This window comes from Hippichthys cyanospilos, chromosome 20 (assembly GCF_059441005.1).
Source record: "Hippichthys cyanospilos isolate Australia breed blue-spotted pipefish chromosome 20, RoL_Hcya_1.0, whole genome shotgun sequence".
Classification (NCBI taxonomy): Eukaryota; Metazoa; Chordata; class Actinopteri; order Syngnathiformes; family Syngnathidae; genus Hippichthys; species Hippichthys cyanospilos.
Window position 1 is genome coordinate 9,977,337 of NC_142388.1, and position 25,103 is coordinate 10,002,439.

The 25,103-nt window shown below is 43.5% G+C and overlaps 2 protein-coding genes and 2 long non-coding RNA genes across 5 annotated transcripts; 3 read left to right on the plus strand and 1 right to left on the minus strand.

Moving 5' to 3' along the window:
- Window positions 1–574: 574 nt before the first annotated feature.
- Window positions 575–9,926, plus strand: mtmr9 (myotubularin related protein 9). The gene is made up of 11 exons (XM_088404124.1): window positions 575–649; window positions 967–1,186; window positions 1,511–1,619; window positions 1,703–1,828; window positions 1,986–2,159; window positions 2,520–2,737; window positions 3,111–3,272; window positions 3,337–3,478; window positions 3,556–3,776; window positions 4,497–4,648; window positions 7,740–9,926. The coding sequence occupies exons 2-11, from the start codon at window positions 1,005–1,007 to the stop codon at window positions 7,901–7,903; spliced, it is 1,650 nt and encodes a 549-aa protein (XP_088260250.1). The 5' UTR covers window positions 575–649; window positions 967–1,004; the 3' UTR covers window positions 7,904–9,926.
- Window positions 9,927–13,075: 3,149 nt separating this feature from the next.
- Window positions 13,076–19,432, plus strand: tdh (L-threonine dehydrogenase). 2 transcript variants are annotated; one of them, XM_088403399.1, is made up of 9 exons: window positions 13,076–13,242; window positions 14,994–15,177; window positions 15,827–15,869; window positions 15,962–16,032; window positions 16,778–16,927; window positions 17,020–17,192; window positions 17,906–17,996; window positions 18,072–18,341; window positions 18,945–19,432. In XM_088403399.1, exons 2-9 carry the CDS (start codon window positions 15,003–15,005, stop codon window positions 19,082–19,084), a joined length of 1,113 nt encoding a protein of 370 aa, XP_088259525.1. In that variant the 5' UTR covers window positions 13,076–13,242; window positions 14,994–15,002; the 3' UTR covers window positions 19,085–19,432. The 2 variants fall into 2 exon arrangements, with proteins under 2 accessions (XP_088259525.1, XP_088259526.1); XM_088403400.1 differs by lacking the exon at window positions 13,076–13,242 and adding an exon at window positions 13,665–13,970.
- A 704-nt stretch (window positions 19,433–20,136) lies between these two features.
- Window positions 20,137–23,439, minus strand: LOC148407332 (uncharacterized). Its single transcript, XR_015863804.1, has 3 exons — window positions 23,263–23,439; window positions 23,081–23,170; window positions 20,137–20,761 (listed from the first exon to the last, which is right to left on the minus strand). It is a non-coding gene; the product is annotated as an uncharacterized LOC148407332 (long non-coding RNA).
- On the plus strand, window positions 22,765–23,647 carry LOC148407333 (uncharacterized). The gene is made up of 2 exons (XR_015863803.1): window positions 22,765–23,116; window positions 23,305–23,647. It is a non-coding gene; the product is annotated as an uncharacterized LOC148407333 (long non-coding RNA).
- Window positions 23,648–25,103: the final 1,456 nt, after the last annotated feature.

Genomic DNA, 25,103 nt, shown 5'->3' on the forward strand with positions numbered 1-25,103 from the left:
ATTGGAGCGCCCAGGATAGGAAAAGTTGTGCAATGCTACATCCCTGTGTCCAAAACTGGTATCACGCGATACAACAAATTGATCATAACATACTCTAAAAATTAAATTACAGTGACCAATTCTAGACAACAAAACCCGACATATCAATTCCACTAATTCATATTTAAGCAATTTTATTCTTTCCTCAACAGTCGTTTTTCTTATTCCACCTCATTTGTTTCTCATCGGTACGTTATTTCAACAAATTATTCCATTATTATTAAGTATAATTAATTATGATTAATTATTATGCTATAAAATGGTTTGAAAAATAATTATAGCGACCAGTTATAGATTCAAAAAACGGGACGTGAAATCCAGCCTCTCACATTTTAGCTGTTTTATTTCCATAGCAAGTTGAAATTTCGTTGCGCCCCATTTGTTTCTCGTCGGTGTGTTATTTCATCAAATTGGGCCTAACATTGTTTAAAAATAATTACGGCAACTAATTATAGATTAAAAACGAGACATACAATCCAGCAATTCACATTTTTGCTGTTTAAGTTTCATAGCAAGTTGACATTATGGTCCGCCTCAGTTGTTTCTCGTCGGTGTGTTATTTTCATCGGACGTTAGCGACTCGATTTTGCAAACAAACGAAAACGTTCAGGTAATTTTACAATGAATGCGTTTTGACATTAAACACGCGCGTTTGCCTTTGTCGTGGAGTTTTGCAACACTGGTGATAATATCCTCGCGCGTCAACAATTTGGCGGTTTACGTTTGGTTTTTTTTGTGCCTACTAACTAGCCAGTTAGTATTAGCCACTCGCTCACGGGGTGTAGCTAGCGGTGTTTAAATGCGAGTTTTATTTTATTTCTGTTATATGTCACTCGGCACCAACTTACTACCACGTTTGGTAATTGGTAAGAGTATGCCAATTGCTAATTAAGTGTCATTTTTCATTCTTCATTCTCCCTGTGTTAGTGTGTGCGTGCTGTACCTGTCGGTGGCGGGGCGTCATCATGGAGTTCGCCGAGCTGATCAAGACACCGCGGGTCGACGGGGTGGTCCTCCACCGGCCATTTATGCCCACCGTAGAGGGGACCCTGTGCCTGACGGGCCACCACCTCATTCTCTCATCAAGACAGGACAATACGGAGGAGCTGTGGCTGCTTCACGCCAACATTGACGCCATAGAGAAGAGGTAACAGCTGCAAAAGTGATAGGGTCCCCCAAACTCTTATGACGCCCCGTTTTTCGGCACGGTCGACCAAAACGAAGCATTAAATTGCCTTTATGTGGCCTACGTCTTGTATAACATTTCTCGGCATGAAATATGTATTTGGGTTCCTCATTTTTTCACTGTGAGCGCGGACCAGAAAATCCTCCTCCAAGGAGTGAATTCCGCAAACAGTGCATTGTGAGTGCTTTGCATGCCATATGGGTACATATGGCACACAAGCAATGTATTGGTTACCATATGGGTACATATGGCACACAAACATCGTGTTGTTTATTTTTTATGCAGGTTTGTGGGCTCTCTTGGTCGGATCATAGTTAAATGTAAAGACCTGAGAGTGATCCAGCTGGACATTCCTGGTATGGAGGAGTGCCTCAACATTGCAAGCTCTATTGAGGTAAAAAATTAAAAAGAGAGAAATATGACTTAAAAAGAAACATGATTGAATGAAATCACGTTTTGCCCTTTATCGCTCTCCAGGCTCTCTCGACACTTGATTCCGTCTCCCTGATGTACCCTTTTTTCTACCGTCCCATGTTTGAAGTCATCAAGGACGGATGGAATTGCTTCCGTCCCCAGGATGCCTTCAAAGACCTCGAGTCCATGGTAGGACATGCCTGACTTAGAGTGCAGTCCATATCAGCAGTGGCGAGTCAGTAGAGGGTGCTCGAGCACCAGCCTGTCGCGCAGCACCTCAAGCAAGAAAATAATGAGCTAGTACAATTCAACACCTGGCGAGTGACCCTTACACAACGTATCTCAGACAGAGGAGTGGCGGCTGAGTGACGTCAACAAGGACTTCAGCGTGTGCCCGTCCTACCCTCCCCTGGTGGCAGTACCCAAGGGCATCGACGACGACGCGCTGAGAATGGCGGCGACCTTCCGTCATGGCGGCCGCTTCCCTGTGCTCAGCTACTACCACAAGAAGAACGGCATGGTGAGAAAAGTAGCCAAGTACAAATACTATGGGGATTTTGCTCTACTTTGTCTTGCTAACATCTCACTTTTTTTCTCCCTATGGAAGATTCTAGTTTTCTTGTCATGCAACACTACTCTAAATTCTTATTGTGTTTATTAAACAATGCAATTATACCCATTTGAGTCAGTCAGCACTATTCTTTGGGATTCTGCCCGCTGCGATAGAAGTTATTTTTTGCAGAGGATAAAGAATATATTCCTGTTTGGTTTGTCATATCGCATGTCTAAGTGTGTTGCCCTACCAAAAGCAAAGTTATGGCTTAGCTGTACAAAAATACCAACTCAGGTGTTGAATTGACCGCCTGGCCTTTCGTGCCAGGTGATGATGCGTGCGGCTCAGCCTCTTACCGGCACCAACGGGCGGCGCTGCAAGGAAGACGAGAAGCTCATCAACGCCACCCTGAGGCCGGGCAAGCGAGGTTACATCATCGACACGCGCGCCATCAATGTGGCCCAGCAGGCCAAAGCCAAGGGAGGCGGCTTCGAGTCCGAGGCCAACTACCCGCAGTGGAGGAGGATCCACAAGGCCATCGAAAGGTGACGGCCTTTCCTCTTGTGCTAAAGCTCAATATAGAAAGTAGCTTGAAAAGTAGCATTCCCAAGCTATAGTGCGGTTCGTCTTTTGTGAGGACCTCCCGAATTTATGAAATGGATGAATGGTCATTCATTTTTTCTCATTTATGATAAACGAAAATAAACATGAAAACAGACAAAAACAAAAATAATTGTGTTATCAATTAACTGTTACAAAAACATAAAATTATATGAAAACATGTGCCGTGAATGCAAAATTATATAGTGTCTAATGTTGAAAAATAAAGACAAAAACACAGTAAATAAAAACGGAACATATACATGTACAATATGTGGAAAACGAATAGCAAAAGGGGATGACGGGTTTTTCGGTCAGGTCCGGCGTGCTGCAGGAGAGTCTGATCAAGCTGGCGGAGGCCTGCAACGACCAGTCGCACAACATGGACCGCTGGCTCAGCAAGCTGGAGGGGTCCAACTGGCTGGCGCACGTCAAAGACATACTGACCACCGCCTGCCTGGCGGCCCAGTGCATCGACAGGTCGGTCCCGGACTCCACCCCCCACGCCGATTTGACGCCCGCTTACTGCATGTACTTCGCTCAGGGAGGGGGCGTCGGTCCTTGTCCACGGCACGGAAGGCACGGACTCCACCCTCCAGATCACCTCCTTGGCTCAGATCATCTTGGATCCTGGCTGCAGGACCATCCGGGGCTTCCAGGGTCTGGTGGAGCGAGAGTGGCTCCAGGTGAGCGCCGGTCCGGCGCATGTCGCCGTCTGGAACAGCGCAAACAACTCTGCTTGGTGGTCCTCTCTTGTTCCCAGGCCGGCCACCCCTTCCAGCAGCGTTGCGCCCAGTCGGCCTATTCCAGCGGCAAACCTCGCCAGGAGGCTCCCGTCTTCCTGCTCTTCCTGGACTGCGTGTGGCAGATCCTACGGCAGTTTCCGTGTTCCTTCCAGTTCGGAGAGGCCTTCCTCGTGCTGCTATTTGAGCACGCATACGCTTCCCAGTTTGGCACCTTTCTGGGCAACAGTGCCGCCGAGAGGTACACTTCCATATAATTCGCTCACATAACATCATCTGATCTCTGGCTCCTCTGCTGGAAAAATGGCACCAATGCTGACAATGCCCATCTCCGTAAATTCTAATATAACAAAGGCATAACCTGCTTGCACACGACACAATTCAGCACTAAATTGCTTCATGTTCCAATTAATTTGCTCTTAATTGGTACTTAAAAATGTACAGTTCCTGTCACGGCATAAAAAGACATGCATTTAGATTTGCTGACACCTGTGGAAACCCTGTTGGAATCTCATGTTCCCTCCAAATTGCTTTCACATACCCCCATTTGAGAACCATTTGGCTAATACGTTTCCTGGTTCACACACACATACTGACACACGTCACCTTTTACTTGTACTATTTTGGTATTTATGCAGAAGAAGGAAGGTCAACACACAAACAGCATTTTTTAAAAGATAAATTATAAAAACTAACAAACCTTCCCTAAAAACTCATTTGAACTAACTGAATTTAAAAAACAAAAGTCATAAATGACGAAACGAGGGCAAAGTTATCGTCTTGGCAGGTTTGGAATAAAACGTATCGTTTACTAACATGCAAATGTTGTGCCGATAACAAGTTAGCGCTTCTCCTGTTTGTCTGGCGCCCTCTTTCTGTGCGCTTAGCTAAAATCACACTGCGGGCTCCGCTTAGTTGGCACGGGTCCTGTTCCCTCCTTCTCACGGCGCTTTCACCGCAGGACCAAACTTTCCGTGTCGGAGAAGACTGTGTCGCTGTGGTCGTGGGTGAATCGGCCCCAGGAGCTGGAGCGCCTGGGCAACCCGCTGTACGAAGCCAACGGTCTGGTCATCTGGCCCTCGGTGGCCCCGCAGAGCCTGCTCCTGTGGGAGGGTAAGCGCAGCCTGCACCTGTGCAATCGCTAAACTTTGCACCAAGCAAGGCCATAGCTGCATCAGGCTACCAAGAGGCCAAAATATCATCTGTGTGGAGATTTCATATTTGCAGCAGGGCCCATACAGATTATTTATAATCAATCGATATTCCTTTCCAGTAACAGGAAAATAGTTCAGTCTTTTTTTTTTAAATTCAAACACAACTTTATTGAAAAGTCTTTAAGCATTACTGAATAGCCTCTCCAATTTTCCTAACGTTGATTTGTTTATTTATTTCTGTTCATTTATTTATTTTTTGGAATGAAATACAACATACGTCTCCGGTCTTAAAGTCTGCCCAAACGTTCTGGGAGCTCCCGGGGTCATCAGCAGGTCTTAAAAATTCAAACAAAAACTTTACAGCTTCAGTAACTGTCCAATATAAAGTTCTCCAAAATTTCCAAATAACAGATGTGAAAATTTCACAAACATATCATACAAAGAGCCGTAAGCTAAAGGAAATGAGTGTAGATGTTATGGTAATTCAAAATCTTCATGCAACCTTTATTATCTTCATCAAATAGCGTTTGTGGAATGTTCAAGCCTTTTTTCAGGTCAGTCAGTTCACCGCTGACAGGCTCAAACGTGAAAGCCCAGCAGGCTTCCACCTGAATCCCATCAATAATGTATAGAGCAGGCGTCTGCTTGATAGATGGAAAATCGTCCACAAGGGGTCACTATTGTCCTCTTGAATATTACTATCGTACTGGTATGCAATGCAGTACTACACGAGTCAGCTTGTTCGGTTTTTGCCAGCATCTTAGAATTAATGGAAAATTGTGGCTGATACATTTTCGAGTATCCAGCTGTTGCTCTAGAAATTCAAGGGAGGGATTTGTTGAAAAACAAACGTAAAAAATGCTCCAGATGGTCTGAAACAAACACACTTGGCAAGAATTATCTTTAGTGGCGTGTCATCGGAGAAGACAAGACAAAAAAATATTCAAATGAAAAATGCGAATGGGCGTGAGGATTAGGAGCCGTACGTGTCGAAACGTAAAACGTGTTACTTGAAGCCCTCGCATCAATCACATTGCTTTTGACACCTGAAATCATCCTGACGCTGCGTGGGGGCGTGGTTTGCATGGACCCGAAATGTGTGGCACGCTTTTATTTTTGTACTCCGTCCGCATTGCAGCAATTTAGAGGTCAGCAAGTTTACGTTTATTCTTGCACTAGTAGTACTTGTAGTGGACAGATATTAACTAGTGCAGTGGTTCTCTTTATTTTTCCTTGCCTTGTACCCCCTAACCAGCACAAAGCGTTTTGCTAGGGAACGCCAGTAGCGATACCATAGCTGATACCTGGCCCTATTTCTTAATATCGCTACTTGCGATGCCAGCCAGTACTACAGTCGTATCGCCCGCTCTCCTGGAGCTCCTGTTGGTCAAAAAATATCACAAGTGCTTCATGAGGCTTCGTCTGTCCATCACTACCTGGAGCGGTTTTACCACCACAAATTAGAAAATGCAAATTGGAAGGATAGAAAATTGCCATTCTTAAACTTTTAAGAACAATGGTATATTGGAATAGATAGGTCTTTCTTTAAACTTGTCTCATTGTGTGTGTATTAAACGAATGATATCAGCACTTGGTATCGGTAATTGTGATGAGAGTTGAGTACTGGTATTGGTCTAAAAAACAAAAGGACAAACACATTTTATTATAAAAGAATGTGTGCCCATAAAAATAAAATGTCCTCCTTTGGATCATAGTAAAGCTCTGTTCTCAAAAAGAAATCATTCACTATATTTTCAATCAAGTTGTCAAGTGATTGACATATGACAGTTTGGGTCAAACCGTTCTGATATGGGGGAGGCTATCTTATAAGGATAATGACATAAAATAGCCTTCTGAAGAGAACATCCTTTCAAGAGTATTTCCCTAATTTGTTTACATAACTCTATAATCTTTTTAAATCTTGACAAATCCCCCCCCCCACCCCCCCCCATTTTTTTGGAACCACCCTTACTTTTACCCTTACGGTTAGGAGGCCTTTGCACAACATATGCATGTAATGAATTTATTGCCTATTTGTTCCGGTTGCGAGCAATAAACACACCCCCCCCCCCCCCACACACACACACACTTGCTGGAAAAACACAATCAAGAATTTTTATGTGCTTACGAGCTGCGATAAAGTCAATAAAGGTACGCTCCTGAAGGAAGTTATTGTCGACTTGTTTACATTCGACTTGCAGCGTCGTTGGGACGCCTCGCCCCCGCCGCTGTTAAGTAGAGCACATAGCGCTCAAGAAACACCGCCGGCCGCAGCTTGTGGGGACACCCCGTCTGACCCCCGGGCCGTTTTTGTGGCCTCATGTGACTGAGCGGCTCGTGAAAGCGCACATGCTGACGTGACGCGCTGTAATTGATGACCGCCTCGCAGAAAATAGCTCGCCCCTCAAACGGGACGTTTATGACTTACAGGTGCCGTGAACGGCTGCTTCAATGGAACCCCATTGGACTCCATTACTCGCCCATAATTCAGTGGTTCTCAATAATGTATCCTCTATGTTTTTTTTTTCGACTAAATACCTCATATAATGAAAAAACATACAAAAAGACTTAAAATTGAGTGCTGTGCATTCACCATTTGTCAAAGGAGTCACTAGAACACAGTTGAGCAATTTGTTGATTCATGTTCCATTGAATTTGCTCTTAATTTGAAAAGAAAAATGGACCGTTCCTGTTAGTGCATTCAATTTTAATTGCAGATATTCGCATAAACCCGGTTAAAATGTCATATACCCCCTCAAGTGCCTTCACGTACCCCCATTTGAGAAGCCAAACGATTGACTCTTTAGTTTGGTTAATGTCTTTTCAATGTATAAAATTGGGGGAAAAAATGTATTTGTACAAAATGAGCGACTTATTGCACAGTTTTTGACACCCCGAAAGGCACTGAAAAAGCATTGCGGGCCATATCAAAATGTGGGTTGCAAAAATGTGGACGGCGGGCCACAAATAGCCTCTGGGCCATTGTTTAGTTGTAACAAACATCAATGATACGCCTTTTGTCTCCCCACTAACTTGCATTCAAAATGCAGGAGTGTTCCTCCGCTGGAACCGCTCTTCCAAATGCTTGGACGAGGCCCACGAGGAAATGGTGCACATCATCGAGTACAACAAGGAACTCCAGAACCGAGTCAACCTCCTGCGCCGGCAGCTGGCCCAGCTCGAGACCCAAGATCCGCTCTTGCAAACGCCCTAAGCGCCGCCAGGTACCGCGCGATTCATTATTTCAAGTGTCTGCGGGGAAAATCCGTCCGATTGGTTTACGTTTACACTTTCGGGTGTGCCATCGAGCTTTATCATGTTTGTTTGTTTGCTACTGTAAAAAGCCATACATTCCTCACGTTGCACTGGGCAGACAAAAGCATCGATATGACCACATATATTCCCGATCAGAACCGATGTAGGCTACAGAAATGAAGAGATACTTGAATAAGAAAATAAATAATGCACACACAAAATGTACCCTTGCGGCAAATCAGACCGGGCCGCGGTATAAGTCGTCCGACTGCATGTCTATGCTACTAGCTGTTGCCGTGGCAACCGGTGCAGCGCCTGCCCTAAGGCAGATGACTTTTCTAATAAGCATAGCAATCGTAGGTGGGGTCAGCACGCATGAGCCGAGTGCATGCGTGGGAAGCTACATTTACACTTCTACTTGATTGCCGAATATTAATCACAGACACTCTACATTCCACACATATCCAAAGGTTTCACCTTTACCAAGATCATCATGCTCACGAATCGTCGCTAGATGCTTTTAATTGTGGTTTACATCAACACTATTTTTTTAAAGCACTTCTTGTATCACAGCATATTAAGTGCTCCTAATGAAGAAAGGAACTCCCGTAGCCTATCTGAGTAGTTGCTGCGGTTGCATGTCAGGGTCAACTATGAGTTTGCTAAACAATGCACTTTTGATTTCATCGGCTCGACACAATTAAATGTCAACGGATTGCATTATGCAGCGGTGCCTTGAGATGCTAGTTTAGGCTCAGCAGTTATTTTATTCCATCCCTTTCGAAAGAAAAATGTCAACGCATATAGCTTTGCTGCTTTTTTTTTTTTAACTACCACAATAACATTCTAATTGATAAATCGACAAGTAATTAATTATCAATTTGAATAATTTGAGTAATCAATTATAGCGAATGTTTAACCCTAATTTTGGATTAGCTTTTGTGTTTAATCAAAATAAGACATTTGCAAACATCTGCTTTTACGTTGGGAAAAGATAAATGACGGCACCAGCAACTCAATCGGTTTCAAAAAGTTAGCTGAATACAACGTCCATCCCTCTCGTGTGGCATGGCTTTTTTTTCACCAAACAATACGAAAGGGGAAAATGGGTTTGCCGTACACTTGAATGCAAAATAAAACGTTATCTGATTATTTGATTAATCAATTAAATAAATGCTATAATAATATATTCTAAAAATATTCAGTAGTGACAGCCCTAGACATTCGAACGAATTTTGTGCATCATTGATTGCAACCTCTGGTGTGCACAACTTGGCCACCAGGGGCAGTATAATACAGTCAAATAGACACATCATTAAACTAACGTTCATGATATTTTCCTTTACTTGTTCGCATAAAGCTTGCTGGGATGGTCTTTGAAATATACAACATGTAATTGCTTTATGCATGGCATGACTGTAAACTAGGCGTGGTTATAAACTGCTCGAGCATTCTTGTTTTCAATCCGGCAAACGACACTCATACCTCCATTTTGTGAATTCGAGTCCAAGCGAGAAAAAAAGCTCACCCGAATGACGGCTTTTTATTTTCAGTAAGGTCACTCGTATCTCAAGGCACCTCTGGACAACACTATCATCATTATTGTTGCCATGCAGAAAAAATAATGTCACCAAATGATACTTTTTCCTGTGGTTGGTGTTGCAACTTGACTATTGAACTTTTGGTGTCTTTTATACTGTAGCATAAAATAGTGTTGAATTGTATTTTCTGTCTGCTACAAAAAAAAAACACTTGGACTATGAACGTGTCACAGAACATTCCGTTTTTTTTTTTTCCTGTGAGCCCCTATGTATAACCGTGCTTTAAGTTCAAATGACATGTTTCCCGTGACCACATCGTGTGTTTGCCAAAATCATTTTTGCTTGTGCACAAGTGGAACATGCCATGCAGCCTGAGTTAGGTAGGAAATCATGTCCTGTTTGCTTTGTTACACAATAAAAAAGCAAGTTGTTGTCGAGGAACTTTTCTTTTAACTTCTGGAAAAGCTCCAATTGTTAATGACATATGCTGTGGGCAAAAAAATGTCAACACATCCTTCCCTATTCAAACATAATTATTTTGTGATTAGAGAAAATAAAGTAGAAGTCATTTCAAGAAATGTTCTTCAAACAACGTAGACTTAATCATTAAAATAAAAAAAACACACACACCTCATACTCATGCATCTACTCCTACTATATGATATAAACCGTCATGGACACACATGTACAAATATATCCTTACAAACATGTACATATACAGTATTTTTGGGACTATAAGCCGTACCATATTATAAAACACACCAACAATTTTTTTTTGTCATGCATAGGCCGCACCAGACTATAAACCGTATAAATAAATATTAGATAATAAAAATAGTTAGAATTACATATATTTATACCACATTATCCATATACAATAATAACATAACACTGCAACACCACCAAAAAAATCCATTTAACCTTGTACATTTTTCGTTTGAAGATCCAAAGATAAATCAGTGAAATTTTAATATTTCAGGGTTTTTTTTTCCACTGGGGGAAAAAAAAACTATTTAAGGAGCTTTTTACTTGTTTGTTTTTAACTTTTTTTAGGAAATGCTAATGTCCCTGCAAGCTACTTAAACGTTGGAATTTTAGAGCAAATAGCAATTTTTGAACAGGTGAAAAGTAGAAAAAAACATTATGCAAAAGCTTTGGTATTTAAAAAAAAAAGGAAATCAAATTGAGGCTTTTTTCACGTTTTGTTTATTAATTTCGATGCTGAAATTTTCCCTTTTACAGAATCAGGAATTTTTAAAAAACTAAAATCAAATATTGCCGCATCACAATGACAATATCAGTTGCTCAAATGTCCCCCACACATGATTGGGCCACCAGCCCAAATATTTTGCCAAACCCGTGACGAGCCAAACGTTAGCAGAAGTGACTGTAGAATAAATAGTCGTGCCGTGCGTGACTGCTGCCGTTGACATCCGTGGTCCAATCACAGACTGACTGAAGGTCGTGACACACCCCGGCCTTCGACAACTGTTTTTGGAAAATGTATGTCAGCTTACTCATTAACTTTAGGTTGGGTTTTTTTTTCCCCTCGTCTCGATGCGAGGGGAGCGGGTGTGACTCTTCGTCCACTCACACGCTGGCACTGACCTTAACTCCACCCTATTTGGTTCGCTCCACTCACACAGTCATCGTCACGCTTTTTTGACTGTCCTCTTTCAAGTGCAAACAAAACAGCAATGTCAAACTTTTGTTTTTTTTTTTCCCCTGGAGACACATTGTCTGTAGAACAAAGGAAATGTTGTAATTTTTTAAAACACTGGAAGTTTGGACTAAGCGCTTTGCGATGCTTGAATGGATAAACCACTCATTTTAAAAATCGTTTGAGCACCATATTTTTCATATTATAAAAAATGGTAACGTATTTTACAGATTATTAAAAAGCATTGTACAAATACAATATTTTTTACTAAGTATATCGCGTACTAGATTATAAACCACAACAAGAAAAAATAAACTGAAAAAGATTTTTATCATGTAAAAGACGTACCAGACTATAAGCTACAATTTGTTTTTTTATTGTTTTTTTATTTTTTCAATATACATGGTAATAGCAACATCATTTCTTCAACACAAAATGAACACGGTTTAGAAATAAGAGCAGCAACAACATATTTTCAACAGAACAGTGACACAATAAACACTCTTGTTAGAATACTGCAACACCACAAGAGTAACACACATGATTGTGTTTACCAGTAGGGAGCGCCCCCCCAGGTGATGAGTAAAACAATGCAAACTCCAAATCAATACTCCAATAGCATCTTCTTCTGTCTGCCTTTATTTACTGGAAGATTGCCCCCTAGTGGTTAATAAAAGGAGGAATCTTGAAAATGGCAACTTTTCAAAAGACATGCCATTTGCTTACCAAATATTTCACATTGTCATTATATCTTAAAGAAATCACGTTCAATCTCTTATGTAATTCTCTAAAAAGTATTTCATTTATTACGCTGTTTTTCATTAAAATGTTAGAAAACCGGCAACCACAAAAAGGCTCTAATGTGTCACAAAAGCAAACAACTGTGGTTACATAAGCTTTCTCAAAACTCTTCGAAGATTCCAATGACATAACTTGCACAACACTTTAGAACACGTCAGAACAAAGGCAACAAAATATTAACATCAAAGCTTTTGCTATACTTTTTTTTTAATTACTTTTTCACAAAAAAGCTTTAATTAGAAACTGGTGTTTCTTGTAAAGCCATCTCAAATTCCCCTGCTGATGACAAAGAACAGAAAAAGACAGAAACACGCAGGGTTTCGTGAAGGGGTGTCAAACTAGTTTTAGCTTGCCGGCCGTATAGAGGAAAATCTATTCCCAAGCGGGTCTGACAAAAAAAAAAAACAATGTATATTTCTATAAGTTTTAAACAACAACTTCAGATTTACTACTCTTTTAGATACTGTCCAAAATATTACAAGCATGGCGTCACTATTGATCATGAAACATTAACTTTAATCAAGTTTTTCATTTATTGTAAAAAAATTCAGCTCATTTTTATACTTTACAAAATCATTTCACGGGCTGGATCAAACCCGTTCAGGGGCCAGAACTGGCCCACCAACCGTATATTTGGCACCAGTGCTTTAGGGGATAACGTCAAACAGCACACCGCTCTGTTTTTAAAAATGAGTCAAAATGCTCAAAAATGGCTAGCAATATGAATTAGCCTCAAATGTACTGTTTTGATGTTTTCCCTAAAGGCTTCTTTTCACCGCTCTTTATGGTCACAAACTGGTGTTTTTGTTGGAATTGTGCGTGGAAAAATACATCCCTCCCAAATGGAAATAAAAAGGTAGACAGAGGAGGTAAGTGGTCTTTTGTCAACATAGTGCGATAGCTAAAACAAAACAAAGCCAGAACCTATCGAGGAACAAGTTGAGCCAATTGAAAAGCCCCGTGTCAGCCACGTGGACTCACTCGCGTCTGTTGTACATGGAGGGTAAACAAGCAAAAATCCCCAGTCGCTGGCCCCCATTGACAAACATGGAGGCCGAGTTGCGGTGACGTCACATGGGCGCGACCTCCTCCATCCAAACCCTTGCCGCACCTCCGGGCGTGGACCAATCAGCGTCGAGAGCAGCTCGGCTACAACGCAGATGGCCTCTGATATAGAGCAGCTGATGCAACACCGGCTCCGGATAACACCGCGAGCGTTAGCTCACGTCACAACACGACGCCCACTAAGCTCGTTTTACACCAACTCCTAAGCCAGTCGGACTGCGTCCACTTGTGGTGAGTACGCTTCCTTTTTCAATTTGCGTCAATCCTTTATTTTGGAGATTTCATTAAACATTTTACGACGGCGACTTCCGTCTTGGAAGCGAGCATGTCGTAACGCCCTATTATCTCGTTGAGATGCATATTTTTGATAGAAATTAGTGTTTGGGTTCTTGTTTTTTTTTGTTTTGTTTTTTTTTTTTAAGTCGCGTATTGGATATGTCTTTTTGTATAAAAAGACACCCGACGACTAAACGCCGTTTACCCACCATTTGTAGAAATTTCCGGCTTTCGTTTGCGATCGTTCTATGGCAAAACAAAAGCTCGCCGGTAGTCTTGGAAAATCCACCAGTCGCTCCCACATCCCGCGAGATTTTGGCCGAGATGTTGGCACAACAAAGCGGCGCACATGGCGCGGAGGGGGCGGCAGGCGGGGCAGGTCGCGGTGTCCGCAACAGATGCTCCACAAGCCCGGTCGGGTGCACCGCGTTGGCTGCTTTCACGCGTCATTTGCGTGGGACGTTTCCATTACGCGTGTACGCGCCACGAGAAAGAGAATAACATAAAGGGAGAACATTTGTCATTTTGGGGGGTAGGGACCACATTCCCCCCTCTTATCCGCCCCCTAAAAGACGCCCTCGCTTGCTGATTGGCTGTCGCTGAAGGCAGGGCAGTTTCGGATAAAGACTCTCCAAGTTTGTTCTTTTCTTATCTTCTTTGGGAGCTGCGCAATACGCAACGCGGTAAGTACGTTTTCCCTGACAAAAAATAACGTCAGATAAATAAAAGACTTTTAAAGGACTATCTTCAAACGATGTTAAATGTTCCCCAAAACACTAGCCGAATTCTTCCCTCGCTGCATCGCGGTTCAGTTAATTGCTATCTTACATGGGTGTGGATGAGGCGGTTGAGGAGTTTTTTTTAAAGGCCATTTCATGAACAGAAGAATGAAATATCAAACAAGGAAGCAAGGAAGTCCAAAGCAATAAGGCACCAAAACCATTTATAACTAATTACAAAACGAAAACTGACTATCAAACAAAACTAGACACTGACACGAAGGACAAAGCATGACCAAAAAAAAAAAAAAACTAAAAGAACCTCAAACCCGAAACATGATGTTTGCAGCTTCACTATTGCAGATTTTCATTTATGACCAGAACTTTTTTTTTTCATTCCTGCTTTATCTCGCTAATCTTTTTAAGAAGGAACAAAAAATAGTTCATCTCTACGTTGCTTTTTTTTTGTTGCAATATTTCTACCTTTTTGACCCGTCAACATGAGCAATGTTATTCCTTAAAAATAATTCCACCTTTCCAACATGCATTTTCATTTATGACTCTTGCAGGTTTGCCTTGCTATTTTTCTTGATACTTTTCCCCTTACTAATTTGCACCAGACAAAAATAAGATTGCTTTTTTATTTTATTTATTGTTTTCCTTTTTATTATTTTTTTAGGAAAAGAAACAAGCTTAAAAAGGGGAGCAAAAGCAACAACAAAAAAAGTTTCATCTCTGTGGATTTCATTTACAGCGGGGACACTATGGGATGAAAATTCCACAATTACCTGCTAGCTATCCCTATTAGTGCATTTGATATGATTCTCTCAGTATGCTCACTAACTTGCTTGAGACCCGGAAATAGCCCACGTGGAAAAGGCGGACGCAAGAAGTGGTTTTGTTGACCTGAAAGTTGCAGTAATCACAAGCATGCGGCCAAACGTGTTTTCAGCCTTGAAAACCCAAACTATGAATGAACCCTCGCAGGTATCGAGCATGCCCGTCATTAGGATCCTCGGCAAGGCGGCGGCGCTGGCAGGCCCGGCGTGCGGCTGCCGGACCGCGGTGGCGGTTCGCCGCATCAGCTTCTCGCCGCGCCAAGTGACGTCGGACGCCAGCTTCCACTCTGTGTCTTTCTCCGAGACGGACCACCCCAAGGTGCTCATCACCGGTGAGTGCCGCCGTATGGTAGCGTATTTGGTAACCGTCGGGGCAGCCCGCGCTTTGCTCTCACCGAAGAGCGTTTTAAATCCAGAAATCACGTCGCTTTTCCTCATAGGCAGACGTCAAATTGGCCTCTTCCTAGTATTCTCCCTCAAGGTCCAGACCCAAGTTGAATGCCCTTTGTTGAAAAATGAGGTTAATGGGGGATGCGTGAATGGGGCGGGCTAGTTGGAGACTACTGCCAAGTGCCAACACAACCAGAATAGTGGGGCGCTTGCAAGGCGAGCCAAAGCCTTTTTCTTTCATACGCAGGGCCAACGCAAAAAGTACATTTCAAAGCATGCGCTAGTAAGTACAAGTTTAGTCGAAAATAGTCGCTGAAAAATCTGATTATCACAATCATGGAAAATGTTGCCATCAAGTTGCAATTTAAAATGTCTTGACAGTGCTAATATAATATTTTTTTTCATGATCAATTGTAATCACATTTTTCAACAACCGTTTTTACAAAAACTTGTACTTAGGTACGGTTTTTCTAATATATGCATTCTAATATGCCAGTAACTCGCCTCTTAAAGTTGGTTTTATGAAATTTCAATGACTTATACATGTTCATTACAATTTTCATATAATGTTGAAGGTATGATCCTTTTCAGGTGGCCTAGGGCAGCTCGGGGTGGGGCTCGCTAAACTCCTCAGGTAAGAACCTTCCTCCCGGGATTTTTTTTTGGATGGGGGGAGGGGGGGGTTGTGTGTGCACCGTTTGAGTTACGTGACTTGTCGGTTGACAGGAAACGCTTCGGAAAGAACAACGTGATACTGTCTGACATCAGGAAGCCGTCGAGCAACGTTTTCCACAGCGGTGCGTACGCCATCCAGCGATGACGCCGTGTCGTTGGTGACCCAAGCGCTTTGGCGTAGGATATAGGTTAATGTGTTACCAATGTCCACTGACAAATAAGAACAACAAACGGCAGCACGGGTGTTTACGTTGGGGTGTTCTTATTTGCGCTCAGCAAGGCCTGATGCCGGCAGGAAAGAAAGAAATACAGCTCAGAGAAAGGAAGCAGATTAGTGGGATTTGGGGGATTTGAAGTCACAATTCTGACATTTTTCTCAGAATTCATTCATTAGAATGAAGAATTCAGCAAAAGAAGTCTGAATCCTCTGTATAAAGTTTTAAAAAACTGTCGGAATAAAGGCGGAATTTGCACTTTAAATTCTTACACGGATTCATTCAAGGCGTAATTTTTACTCATTCTGACTTCGTTCTAAGGATTCTAAAATTTCTGGCTTTTTTTTTTTCAGGGTTCCAACCTTAAAATAGGACTAAAATGAAATAAACGCAATACTATAAGAATTAAATCAAGAAAATAATTTTGACTACACTACACTATAATTTTTACTATAAAGTCAGAATTCTTTGCCTTCATTAAACCGATGTCATACTTTAGAATCTGATTTCTTAGAATGAAGTCAAAATTCTAAAATAATCTGTGCTAAAATGTAAGATCTCTGAGACTAAAGGCAAACTTTGTCCTTTAATTAATTAATTTCTAAAAAAAAACAAAAAACACACTTTCTGTTTTCACATTTGCCCCCAACAGGCCCGTTCATCTACTCTGACATTTTGGACTACAAGAACCTTCGTGAGATCGTGGTGAACAACCGCATCACTTGGCTGGTCCACTACAGCGCCCTGCTCAGCGCCGTGGGCGAGGCCAACGTGGCCCTGGCCCGATCCGTCAACATCACCGGTCAGTCCGACCCACCGCGCTTGCCCGCGTGCGCCGGAAGACGCTTTTCCCTCTTCTTTCCCCGTCGTTCTGACGGCTCTTGTCGCCGTCAGGGCTTCACAACATCCTGGACATCGCGGCCGAACACGGCCTGCGCCTGTTCGTTCCCAGCACCATCGGCGCCTTCGGACCCACGTCCCCGCGCAACCCCACGCCTGATCTGTGCGTCCAGCGGCCGCGCACCATTTACGGCGTCTCCAAAGTGCACGCCGAGCTCATGGGAGAAGTATGGCCATTTTCCATTTTTGTCATTTCCGCTCGCTGGTTGTAAAACTGCGCTAAGAGAGCGGCCCATACCACAAATTACTTATACTTTGTAACAAATGCAAGTCGGCTCTGGGTTAGGTCAAGTAAGGGCTGGATGAAATACGAAAAATGCATATGCCATTTATCTATATTCCCACAGAGATTTTAGATATTCTCCGAGATCTTAGGTAAGGAAGAAAAAAACATGAGGGATAGAGGAGGAAGAAAAAACAAGACTCGGGTCACACCCCAAACCGGGGCCATAGTTTAAAAAAAAAACTTGGCATGTGCCACATAGACGTACATCACCACAAGTTTCAGGATATATATGTAGGAGACTGGGAATGAATTGCGGCTTTATTGCCCAAAACTAGAAAGATGCTATTGTGCAAGCGTATTATACTAAAAATGTAACACTTGAATGCAGAAGGAAAGGTCAGCCACGAAGGTCAATGTATGCAGACAACGGCTACATCATGTAAGGCATTGCCGGCACTCGCCAAGAAGCTGGCCGAGATCTTAATGAGAAAAGAATAACGTGAATGATAGGGTAGGTAGACTTTGGCCATTTCCCCAGCAGCGGACATACTATAAGCCTGGAAAAACCTTTGCACGCGCCGCATATTATACGTAAGGCTTCAGCCACCAAGGTAGCTGCCAAAATGAAACTAAATGAAGCTTTCCCGCCCGCAGTACTACCACCACCGCTACGGCTTGGACTTCCGTTGCCTGCGCTACCCCGGAATCATTTCGGCCGACTCCATGCCCGGCGGCGGCACCACGGGTGAGCCGCCCGTCTCTGTCCGGCTTTTTGAAGCGAGGGCTCAACCTTTGACCGCCGTGTCCCGCCCGCTCGCAGACTACGCCGTTCAGATCTTCCACGACGCCCTGAAGACGGGCAAGTTCGAGTGCTACCTGCGGCCCGACACCCAGCTGCCCATGATGTACATCGACGACTGCCTTCGCGCCACGCTGGAGGTTCTGGAGGCGCCGTCCGACTCGCTGGCCATGCGCACGTACAACATCAACGCCATGAGCTTCACGCCCGAGGATCTGGCGCGGGAGCTACGTAAGCACCTGCCCGAGCTGGAGGTCTCCTACAACGTGGACCCCGTCCGCCAGGCCATCGGTACGTCCCCAACCTAGAATTCCCGTTTCGTTCGCAGAATTCTCACTTTATAGTCCGAGTCCGACGTCGTGCTTGGAATTCGTTAAACGGGATTTCACAATTCTGAGGATAACGTTTAAAACTTCATTCGACATACCTAGCGCCAGAAAATGGACAAAAAACATCTTCGTTTGGTTAACTGTCTGGACTCCAGTCAAAAAAAAACAACAAATATTGCATTTGTTGAGTATGAGTTAAACAGGAAAAACCAGCCATCGTTCTTCATTTTAGCGGCGTCCGTCGCCCGAAAATGACATCACAGTGGCTCGGGTAACAAGCGCTAACGGCACGGCTCGCGAATGTCGCACGACCCAAGTCAACGGATTGCAAACATGGCATGTCGCGGAGTCGACAGGTGAGCCCTGATTGGTTGTTATTCCGAGCCCCGAGCGGCTGTGATGTCATTTTCAGTGGACGGCGAGAGGCAAAATGGTTGCCCGCTGAGCTGGATTTTAAAAAACGCATCCTGCTGCTTTATTCGTATTCTGCCTACGAATATTGATCGGAGCGCCGTTTTAAGAAGCGAAACGCAAAATATCTGAAGGTGACTTTTTGCTTCGGCAGCCGACTCGTGGCCCATGGACTTCGATGACTCCAACGCCAAGCGCGACTGGGCCTGGAAGCACGACTACGACCTGCCCGAGCTGGTGCAGACCATGCTCAACTTCCTCAGCGCCGACACGCGCTTGGCCCGCGCCAACTAGCCTCCGCCGCTAAGCTAAGCCAAGCTAACACACTTTTTGTACATAGTGTATAGAACGACCAAAGAGGGAGGCCGCTTTAGCAGGCCCGTGTACATAGTCTTCTTCTCTCTCTGTCCCAACCCGAGGGCTGCCCTGGCTCCGCCCCCTCCCGCCCGTATCGTCCAATCGCACTCGGGCGGGTGGGGAGGTAGTGTTTTTTTTTTCTTTTGTCGCCGCATTGCCTAACCGACCGGGGTTGCGAGATTCTGCTGGTATTTCGACTCGACCTTTGCAAACCTACGCCTAACGCGAAATGATTGTTTTGCAAGAAGCCACGCCCCTTAGTTGCACTTTAGCAGGCTTTACGAATCAATCGCGTGCAGGGCTTGGGGGGGGGGGGGGGGGGGGGGGGGGTGCTGAGAAATGCTTTAGGACAATTTTTCTCTTTATTCCATAACATAATTTATTCTTTGTATTGGTGTCCAGTCAAAACTTCTTTGATATTTCCAGTTGAGGGTTTTTTGTTTGTTTGTTGTTGGGTTTTTTTTTTTTGAGGGGGGGGGTCAACGTTTTACCAATGAGGTGTTGAGTTATTTTAAAGAGAAAAGAAATATCCTGTTTACTTTTTTTGTTTCTGCTGTTACACCGTTTGTGTTGACAATAAAACCTTTTTTTCAGCATATTTTGGCCTATCTTAATTTTTTTTCATCATAAAATGAAAATAAGAATGAACTCATTCAGTACCAAAGTCATATTTTTATGTTTTATTTATTTATTTATTTTTGGGAGTCCCCAAATTTTTTTCAAGTGTTTTGTCTGTGTCTAAAAGGGCTGGTAAATGATTTTTCCACACTCTGGCCGTCCTTCGATATATACAGTACATATATATATTTTTTTACGCACACATTTAAAATATTATGAAATGGTCCAATGATGCCAGGTCTAATTGTGGGAGTGTGACACCCCCTTTGGGTTCATAGAGTTGCCTCATAAAAACACCCCCCCCCATGTGCGCATGCAGCGACTTGACACCAAGAAACTGAGCCACGTCGAGCTTCATTCCACACTTTTATTTTTTTGCTGCTGACACTAGTTTATTTTTTCTTTAATCGAGAAAAGATCATCCACCGCAAGCTAGCTTGTTGACAGTGGACCCAGCGGTGGAAAAGTATATAAATACCACTGGAATCTGTAGATTGGTGCGTAATGATGCCATTTGATTTCACGGCTACCATTCCTACAGCCACTGCACTGAAAAGCGCAGGGACACATTGTCCCAACGGGAGTGAAAGAACATGCGCGATATTTAGCACAACTTTGGGCTTCTTGTGTGCAAAATAAGGCCATTTAGAGGGGTTTTTTTGGCTAGAAATGACGCTTTTTTTTGTGATTATAAAAAACAAAATAATATGTCAAATGAACTCAAATTTTGCTTCAGTCTTTTTTTTTTTGGCTCGCTAATTGGGTTGTTCATACAGCAGCGGCCTTCCTGATCAAACACATTGTTCTCATATAATATTTTTCCTAAAGTTGTCAGTTGAGCTGGTGTTCTTTTTTGCAAGGTTGAACTTGTTTTTGGGGTGCAGCGAGGACATCCGAGCGTCACCGGTCCCGACAGCATAGCCGCACATGGAATTCATTTGACTTTCTTTCAAGCGTTGTCATGGTCGCGCCCACGTTTCTTCTCATGTGTCACATCTGCGACGGACACACAGTCGTTACATAACAAAGTCAGGCGGCTGCCAACTGCCAACAAGATCAAAATAGCGCCACATGCTAAACTTTGTCAAACAAGTTCGCCTGTTGTATTCAAAGACACATTTTTAATACTCTTATGTTTGTTTGCCAGGAATAGCAATAATGTCCATAATGGCTGTATTTTAGTCACCCCAAACTGTCAGAAATGCGTCAAATCCAAGCCCAATACTTTCTTTCAAACAAGAAATTTTGGTTCATTTCTCAAGAACAGCAATAATGTCTCTGGGTCAATATGACCCGAAGGTGTTTGTATTTATCCAAAAGTCTCAAAACCTTTTTTCTATGTCATTTATACCTGTCCGTTTTATGTTCATTTCTAAAGAAGAGCAATGATTTATCTATGGGTCAATATGACCCGGAGGAATGCCTATTTATCCATCAACGTCAAAACCTCTCATTTTTTTATTTGTAAACCTATTCATGTAGTAACTCAAGCAATATTTTTAAATCTCAAGAACACCAATGATATCTCTGGTTCAATATGGCCCTGAGCTGTGGGTTTTTATCCAAACGTATCCAGAACAAGATCCTGTTTGAAACTCGCCAAGTAGCAAAAGCAATATTTCGACATGTTTGTTTTATGGCTGGCACGGTGAATAGCACTTCTGTAGGCACCAGACGCGGCGGACGCCATACAAGGCGCCCCAGGGGTAACCCTAACCCACAATGAGCTTACGGTCAACTTGGTGGTTGGGGGGTTTGAATTGTGACAGGGTTGGGACTTTGCTTCTCGCACCACCATTCAAGTCATCGCACAAAAGGACGATTTCGGGGGAAGGCGGGGAGGGGGCAAGGAATGAATTTACCTTTGATGATGTTCTCCCCGAGCCCGCGTGGGTTCCCACCGAGCACTCCGGCTTCCTCCCACGCCCCAAAAACGTGCATGGCGGGTGAATTGGACATCGTAAATAGTCCTTAGGTGCGATTGGGTGCGTGAATCCTTGTGCATCTCTGTGCGGCCTGCGATTGGCTGGCAACCAGTTGAGGTGTCCCCCGCCTACTGCCCGAAGCCAGCTGGGATAGGCACCCGAACCCTTGCGAGGGTAAGGGGCTATAGATAATGAATGGATGTTATATCTTGAAACCTCAAGAACAACGATGAATGTCTGGGTCAATATGACCCGGAGGTGTGGGTATTTTTCCTGGGTCAATTTGACCCGGATGATCCAAAATTATCCAGAAGTTTCAAAAACCCTTTGGATGCAAATCTGTAGTCGAGCAAATCTTGTGATCCCCCCCCCCAATTAAAAATTGTATTTAGATTTCCAACAGACTTGAAATTTGCCTCTCTTGGAAGACTCATACGCGTCAGCTGGTTTTTCCAAGAAAAGACGCAAAGGATTGTGGGCTGGACATGCTTCTCAACAAGGGCCACCCTGAGGGGTAGGGTGTTTGTGTGTGTGTGTGTGTGTGTGTGTGTGTGGGGGGGGGGGGGGGGGGGGGGTCCTTCCTTTTCAAGCTTCTTATGTAACCCGCGGGCACGCCTCCCCTCAGCCAATGGGAGGAAGAGGCCGAAGGACGGGACGCGGGGAGCTCCGTGACATTGTGTGCCGGAGACCCGTTGCCGTGGCGACACAGCCCCCCCGAGGCGTCTTGCACGATAAAAGCATACTGAAGCCACAATTACAAATCGGGCCTGGATGGTGTGTCAAGTCGATGACTTCCAAGAACATATTTATATTTGAAGAATATATATGTTGGTTCTGAACATTCAGGCATGCTCAGTCTGTTTTGAAGGTGTGTTGCCGTGAGCAGGCAGTTTGAAAAAGTACAAGTTGAATTTTACAAGCTGCGGTTTATAGTCCGTCTGTTGAAAAAGTTCTCGCAGAGATGCGGACGTCCTTTCATCATTTGTCAGATTGCGCGCCGTACGTACAATTTGCATCATCAAAGGTAAGTTCATTCCTTGCCCCCTCCCACCTTCCCCCGAAATCGTCCTTTTGTGCGATGACTTGAATGTTGGTGCGAGAAGCAAAGTCCCGACCGTGTCACAATTCAAACCCCCCAATCACCAAGTTGACCGTAAGCTCATTGTGGGCCCGTACCCCTGGGGCGCCTTGTATGGCGTCCGCCGCGTCTGGTGCCTGCAAACCTGGGCCTCTGCGCTTTTCTGATTGCAGGCGTGCTAGTGGACGCAACCGTAAAAGTAACGGGCTCAGTTGGAGGTAGTGTCAAAATGCCGATCAGCACCAAACCAGCGGCAGCAGCCAACGCACTGATATGGCTCAAAGTCGGCCCTCCCGTCAAGACGATTCTCACCTGCACTGGAGGAGCAAACGCTAACGGTAGGGACAGGTGAGTGAGTCTTCCTCTCGCTTTTGGAACTCCAGACGTCGGTTGCTTTAGCTACTAAAATGGCGAAAGTCGGCCATTACTTTGGATTGAAGGCGTTTATGTCATGATTGCGGACCCAGTTGAATAATGCTGTATCGTTTACATACCTTTGTGAAAGGCATTCTTATGATTTTTCTCTTCCTGCATAGAAGGGGAGCCGCTCGCCGCGTCCGTCGCCCTTCCCCGTTCCTTGACCGGTGACCCCGAGTCGAAGAGGTCGCTGCATTGGGCGGGCAGCTACCCTTCCCGTACTGGAGCCCGTCGAGTGACCCGCACCGTCCGCTTCCAAATTGCAACAGTTTGCTCAGCTGCGCTAGCATTGGCTCTTGTTTATTGCTATTTATTGCTCAGTTCTAAAATGTCGCCTGCCGCTCCAGAATAAGAATTTCCCTGTATGCCACAACTATACATGTATATTTGACAAGAAATCTCTTGACTCTTGCATCTCAGTTAGCTTTCCGCTTGTGAATAAAGAGACTTTTTGCTCCTCGCTCGCGTCTTTCTGCTCATTGACTGCCAAAGCGTCTTCACTCGTTCACACATCGCTGCAAGACTGGCAAGCGGTCACTTCATGACGATTGTGATTATTTCGTTTTTCTAAAGTAGCAGCAGCACCTTGTAAATCCGTTAATTCGATGTGTACAGCTTTCACGTTAATGCGACTTTCAGCTTTATATTTGTTTGGGTCCCTTGCTTTTCTTTAAAAATCGCTTTTATCGACATTTTCAGGCACGTTCAAGTTGTCTCGGTCCTTTTACAATCTGCGGCTGATAATCTGAAAAAGATTTAATTCATTTTACAATCTGCAGCTGATGAATCCGGTGCACGACGCGTCCCGAAAAAATGTGGATGGTGGACCACAGTTTGGACACCTCTTACCCGGCGCATTTTAAACGCAGATCTAAATTCACTTTGTCACTGACACAGGAAGAGGACAAAGCACAAAATAGGGAAAAATGGAAAAGTATACCGATACACTGACTTGTTGTCTTGTTGTCTCTCCCACTTTGGTTTGAGATATTTGTGTGGAATCGGCCGCAGCTTTGAGGCTCCCGGCCTTCAAAACGCAACATTGTGTTACATGCTGCAAAGCCTTTTTCTTTCGTAACGCGAGCTAGTCGAGGCCAAGTTTTTCTTCCCCTCAATGCGTTCCAATGCAAAACTGTACGTCTGACTAAAGTATGTGTCCCCACAAGTAAGCGAAATCATCACATAACAGTTTCAATTAAAAATGGACTGGAAGTAAGATAGTTGCATAGTTGCTGCTCGTTTTTTTTTTAACAAGATGCCACGTTCAAGGACTGCTTGTTGTAAACTCAGGACTTGTGACATAATAATGACCTTGCAAGATGATACAAAATTTGGCCATTGCTTGTTTGAAAATGATAAGCACTGTTTTCAGCGGGTAAGAAAAAATTCAATTCATTGAACTAGAATAGCTGTTCATACGTTTCTTTTTTGAGGGTAACCGCGCTATCGGGGTGGCAGCAAGTTGCCACAAGTAGGCATTTACTACGTTTGAAAAATAATTATAGCCTACAATATTTAAACGTTATGAAGACTTTCAGTAGGTAAAATGAAAAAAAAAAAAAAAACGCAAAAAATGCGTAGTTTACAAAGTTGCAGCGTCATCTGGATTTACTGTGTTCTTAAATTAACTACACAAGTCATGAATACTATTATTTAAAATAGAAAAATTGCGTAGACAAAAAACACGAAGAGGTTGCAGTATCATTGAATTTGAATGACAATACGTTTAATTTTCCAAAGGTTTCAGCGTCATCTGTTGGTGGAACAAAAGAATTATTCACTAAAGATTTTAAAGTTATTAATTCCGTAGACTTGAAAAAAAGAAGAAAAATGCTTTGTTGACATAAAATTGTTTTCGGGATCATTGAACTTTGATGACAAAATAAGACGTTTCTCTTTTCAAAGGGTTGTAGCGCTA

What these genes read in the sequence shown, in the direction of transcription:
- tdh (XM_088403399.1), top strand. Translation starts at nt 15,003, where the DNA reads ATGCCCGTCATTAGGATCCTCGGCAAGGCGGCGGCGCTGGCAGGCCCG. An exon ending in CCCCAAGGTGCTCATCACCG is followed by an intron (nt 15,178 to 15,826) that starts GTGAGTGCCGCC and finishes GATCCTTTTCAG; the next exon opens with GTGGCCTAGGGCAGCTCGGG. An exon ending in GGGCTCGCTAAACTCCTCAG is followed by an intron (nt 15,870 to 15,961) that starts GTAAGAACCTTC and finishes GTCGGTTGACAG; the next exon opens with GAAACGCTTCGGAAAGAACA.
- mtmr9 (XM_088404124.1), top strand. Translation starts at nt 1,005, where the DNA reads ATGGAGTTCGCCGAGCTGATCAAGACACCGCGGGTCGACGGGGTGGTC. An exon ending in ACCACAAGAAGAACGGCATG is followed by an intron (nt 2,160 to 2,519) that starts GTGAGAAAAGTA and finishes CTTTCGTGCCAG; the next exon opens with GTGATGATGCGTGCGGCTCA. An exon ending in GAGCCTGCTCCTGTGGGAGG is followed by an intron (nt 4,649 to 7,739) that starts GTAAGCGCAGCC and finishes TTCAAAATGCAG; the next exon opens with GAGTGTTCCTCCGCTGGAAC.